The sequence below is a fragment of the Cebus imitator genome, unplaced genomic scaffold (genome assembly GCF_001604975.1).
Source record: "Cebus imitator isolate Cc_AM_T3 unplaced genomic scaffold, Cebus_imitator-1.0 Scaffold61, whole genome shotgun sequence".
In the NCBI taxonomy this organism is placed as follows: Eukaryota; Metazoa; Chordata; class Mammalia; order Primates; family Cebidae; genus Cebus; species Cebus imitator.
Window position 1 is genome coordinate 6,495,184 of NW_016107376.1, and position 5,157 is coordinate 6,500,340.

Below are 5,157 nucleotides of genomic sequence, written 5' to 3' on the forward strand. Positions count from 1 at the left end.
AAGAAAAGAGCCCTTGCCAGACACTGTCACTGCCAGCCACAGATCTCCAACTTCCAGCCTTTAGAATGGTAAGAAAATAAATTTCTATTGTATAAGTCACCCAGTATGTGGTATTTGTTAAGGTAGCCTGAGCAAGCTAATACAGTAGTCCCCTTTATCCATGATTTCAGTTACCTGATGTTACCTATAATATTAAATGGAAAATTCCAGAAATAAACAATTCATATGTTTTAAATTGTGGCCCATTTTGAGTGGCATGATGAAATCTTTAGCCAACCCTCTCCATCTGGCCCGGATGGGAATCATTCTTTAGCCCAGTGTGTCCACGTTATCTGAACTATCTGCTCATTAGTCACTTGGTAGTTGGTTTAGTTATCAGAAAACATAAAATAAAAAAACATCGTATACATGGGGTTCGATACTAACATAGCATATATGGGGTTCGGTACTGACCTCGGGCTCAGACATCCACTGAAGGTCTTGGAGCATATTCCCCAAGTATAAAGAGTGGCTACTATATGAATACCTGTCACTTAAAGCAATCTCACTTTGTTTTATTTTGTATGTTTATTTTTGGTTGAGACCGGGTCTCAGGATGTTACCCAGGTTGGTTTTGAATTCCTGACCTTAAGCAATCCTTCTGCATCCCATAGTATTGGGATTACAGGTGTGACACCCCACGCCTGGCCCCAAGCAATCTCATTTTAGTTAAATATTATAATTAATCTTGATACTAAATGTGATATATACATTTTTGTTAGATAAGAGCATAGTGATTTACACAAAGTGGAGAGTAAACAGACATTTATTTTCTCTTCAAGCTGAAAGGACAGGCCTAGCCTGTGTCCTCTGCAGGCCAACTCATTCATACGCCATCTTTGGAAAGCCAGGTTAAAAAGGGTTAAGGAGAAATGATTACTATTTAAAAATATTATTACTCAAATATTTTATTCTTAACTATAACAAAAATATTCTCTTCGGTAAATGGAATTTGCATTCCCACTTGAACTGGAAATGCTAAGTTGTTAATACCGTCTCCAGGGATTTACTTCTTGGGATGACACCTTCACTGAGTTCATCATAATTGAAGCATAATAAAATCTCATTATATGCTCCAAGGCATGAACGATCCTGGAAGTTCCTCAATCAGTGTAGAACTTCGCCTCACGGCTTTGAGAATAACATTTTAAAAGGCATTACATGAAGGAAGAATGGATCCTAGCCTGGGGAACAAAATAGTATTCTTTGTTTCTTTAAAAACATCCCAAACAGGCTGGCATGGTGGCTCATTCGTGTAATCCCAGCACTTTGGGAGGCTGAGTTGGGTGGATCACTTGAGGTCAGGAGTTTGAGACCAGCCTGGCCAACATGGAGAAACCCCATCTCTGCTAAAAATACAAAAAGTTAGCTGGGTATGGTGGTATGTGCCTGTAATTCCAGCTACTAGGGAGGCTGCAGCAGGAGAATTGCTGGAACCTGGGAGGGGAGGTTGCAGTGAGCTGAGATCACACCACTGCCCTCCAGCCTGGGTGACAGAAGGAGACTCTGTCTCAAGAAAAAAAAAAAAAAAATCCAAAAACATCTTTAGGTTTTGATGTCTGGTTTTAAAGAAAGGGATGGTGGGGAAGGAAGAAACCCAAACAGGGCAGTTGCCTTACTGTTACCACTAACTTTCTGAGTGCAGCAAGGCATGTCTAAGAACTACAAGAAATTTATACCAAATTTTAGGTGTCCCATACATATTTTCTGGAAAAAAGGGCTCTTGACTTTTGAACATAATCTCAAAGGAAACAATGGCCAAAAAGGTTATGAACGTTTGTTGGAGGATTTGCTTTATTGAACGGAATGAACAGCTCTCCCACTCCCCTCCATGCCAGGTATAACCAGCCTGCCTGGTGTGCCACTTTTGGTACCACCCAAGGCCTCGGGATGGGTGCCCATACCTGCCTCCACTGCCTGGTTTGCTGGTTACCCTGCTCTTTGGTTCTGTTTTCTCCATGTGTGTTTCTGCAAGCTGCCTCAACGTCCCCCGTCCTCAGCAGTCGTCCTGCTTTGTGTTCCTGAAATAAGAGCGGCCGCCTCATTTGGGTGGGACCCACGGTGACACTCATCACATTTGTCAACCTCCCCCTTTTTCTCTCTTCTCTTTTGGGGCCCCCGGCCTTTGTCCCGTGCTGGAGAGTTGGCCCCCCGCCCAGACTCGTTACCCTCTTCCTGGTTGGGTTTGGCGGATACTTTCACGCATGTCCCATCACGTCCCTGTCCTGCCATTCCCAGGTGGTGTCAAATTCTTTTCCGGGCCCACTCAAAAGATGTGAGGAAGAAATGGTGCCTGGAGTGCGCTCGCTACTCCCCGAGAGGCATATTACACAAAACGAATAAGAGCTTTGTGTTTGGGTCCATGATTTCGACTTATGACCTGGAGAGACAGAGGGCCCTGCACCAGCCTTGACCATGGCCTCCTGAGAGTCCCCAGGGCCACCAAGCCCCCTCCGCCCTTCCACCCTCTCCAAGCCTCCCATTCCAAGTGCTCTCCTTGAATGTGACTCGGCTCTTGCCACAGTCCGCCCAGCCTGGGTTAGGATATGGGCGCTCTCTCCACTATACTCTTCTCCACAATATTCCCAAACCTCCTCTCCTTGCAGAGAGAGCGCAGATGGGTAAGTTTTTTCCCCCAAAAACTTGCCTAAAATCAGCGCGTCGGGCCCCGGGGCGCCCGGGATGCGAGGGCGGGGAGGTGGCTGCCGGGCGGTCCGCGCCCCCACGGCGAGGTGCTCGGAGGAGCCCGGCCCAGCGGCGGCGGAGGGAGGCCGGCCAGCGGGGTCTGCGAGCCGAGGCCCGGGCGGCGGCGTCCCCGGGGGAGGGCAGGCCAGTCGGGCCCGGACCCGGGCGCTGCGCCGCGGCCTCCGCGCCTCCTCGGGGCGCCGCGCGGCCAGGCCGGCGGCGGCGACGGCGGCCCCAGGGGATGGCGGCGGCCGGGCTCCGCCAGCAGGTGGCCCCGGGGTCCCGGCGGCGCCGCCCCCTCCGCCGGCGCCCCTCCTCCCGCGGGGGCGGTCAGCGCCCCGGCCCGCTCCGCACCCGCCGCCGCCCTCCCCGCAGCCCGCCCGCCCGCCCGCCGCGTCCCCGGGGCCGCCGCCGCCACCGCGTCCGCAGGCTGAGCCCAGGCGGGCCGGCTGCCCCGAGCCGCCCCCACCTCGCCGCCGCCACCGCCGCCGCCGCGCCCCCGCCCGGCCCGCTCCCAACGGAAAGTTGGGCTGCGGCGGGCGGCGTCTGGAACCCGCGGGCCGGCATGAGCGGGGGCCGCGGGGGCGCCTAGGGCACTGGAGGCGGCGCCGCGCGGGGGCAACTTCACCCGGGAGTCCGCGCCGCCGGGCCCCGCGCCAGCAGCCCCGAGCGGGCTCGCGGTGGTTCCTCCCGTCCCGCGGCCTCCCCCCGCCGACTCCAGGCGCGGACCTTGGTCCTGGCGGCTCCGCGGCGGTGACACGAGCCTGCGCCGCCGCCGCCGCCGCCTCAGCCGCCGCCGCCGCCTTCCCCGCACCATGGAGTTCTCCGAGAGGAAAAGAAGCAGGAAATCCCAGAGCTTCAAACTGGTGAGCCGAGGTAAGCGGCCGCCCGGGCGGCGGGGGCAGGCAGCGGGCGCCGCGCCCTCGGCCGCCCGCGGGGGTCCACGCTGGGGGGCGCGCCCTCCCGGAGCCCCCGGTCCTCCCGGCTCCCCCCGTGCCTCCGCCGGGCTAGCGGGCAGGGCCGCGGCCGCACACGCCGGGCGGCGGGGAAAGTTGTGCGGGGGGAGCCGGGGTGTTATTTAATGTAAACAAGTCGGAGGGCAGCTCAGGAAATTAGCAAACAATGACACCGGGGGGCCCGAGCCCGCCTCGGGGCGCCTCCGGGGCTGGGCCGGGGCGGCCGCGGACCTGCCTGGCCATCAGGCCGAGCGTGGACCCTCAGACCTGAGATTTGCTGTTTTTGTTTTCTGGGGTCTAACCACTTCCCCCCGCCAAGAGAAGGAGGAAAAAGGATGACCGTTGTTCTTTTTAAGAAGGAGAAAGAAGCTCCTGCCGTGTCCAAGCCCAAGGCGTAATTGTTGACATCCAACATCTCTAGCTAGCTGATTTGGGTTGGAAAGGTGTTTTAGACTACATCACGTAGCAGGCGAATAAGTATCCTTTAAAAAAAAAAAGAAAGAAAGAAAAGAAAAGACATCCAGCTAGTTCCTGATGAATTAACAGGTGTACACCACACTCTTGGGTTTTTATTTGATCAGGGAGGAGAAAGTGGAATACAGTCTTGTGTTCAGTTACTTGTTAAGTGTCTTCATCTTCCTGATTTCACTTTTTTTAAAAATGTTAAGGTAAGAGCCATCGCGAAAATATATCTTAAAATGCATTGTCATCTTTAATTAGGGGCAGATGACTTTTTTCATTGTAATGTCACGAGTCCTTATATTGAGTTGAGACTCGCTCTGTTTAAATGTCGTCTTTGAATCAAGTTGAGGTCAAAGCCAAACCATAGAACCTGTCCACTTTTCCTCTGTCGTTTTCTCTAGCATGGCATCAGAGTAGAAACTCTTCAACAAACTGCAAAAGTCACATGTAAACTGATGAAAATTAGTGAAAAATTGTGGACAATTGCAAGTAATCGAATTTTTCAAACTGAGTTAAGCTAGCTAAGACGTGGATTTGGTTCGTCCGAAAATGGTTTGATTATAGGCATTTTGAAGGTCCATTCTTATCTGTTTCCCCTAATTTAGTTTGGATACTGTTTAATGAAAGAGGCCTGAAATAGTTTCACGCATTCAAAATACTTGGCTCTTCCCACTTTCTGAGTAAATTTTTTTTCCCACATCCGTGTTGATTACTCAGTTACCTGAACTTTTAAAAGTCTCTCTCTGGGTGACTGCACTGTTGGTGCTGTCTGATTCATTCAGGAAGATAGGCTGCTGCTGCTTGATGACCTCGGAGAACTTAACTGCTTTATCTTAAAAGTGAGAGTAGTTTTGTTGACCTTGTCTTGTGAGGTCTAAGGCCAAAGGAAGGGGAGTAGGTATTAAGGAGGAACCTCTATTTTTATGCCTAGGTAACCCTACTTTTCAAAAATAGAAACCAAAGTGCAGCAGCCTCCATAGAGAAGCTTGTAAAATATTGTATTTTAAACTTTGAC

The 5,157-nt window shown here is 52.2% G+C and overlaps 1 protein-coding gene across 10 annotated transcripts in view; it reads left to right on the forward strand.

The window, feature by feature from the left end:
* Positions 1-2,279: 2,279 nt before the first annotated feature.
* The window catches only part of BEND7 (BEN domain containing 7), a 92,319-nt gene continuing 89,441 nt past the window's right edge, over positions 2,280-5,157 (forward strand). For 8 of the 10 annotated variants that reach the window (XM_017529839.2, XM_017529837.2, XM_017529840.2 and 5 more), the window contains exon 1: positions 3,131-3,600. In XM_017529839.2, coding sequence (XP_017385328.1) covers positions 3,540-3,600 — 61 coding nt within the window. In that variant the 5' untranslated portion in view covers positions 3,131-3,539. Of the gene's footprint in view, positions 2,661-3,130; positions 3,601-5,157 lie in introns of those variants that run through there. The other 2 variants (XM_037739023.1, XM_037739025.1) reach the window with 2 other exon arrangements.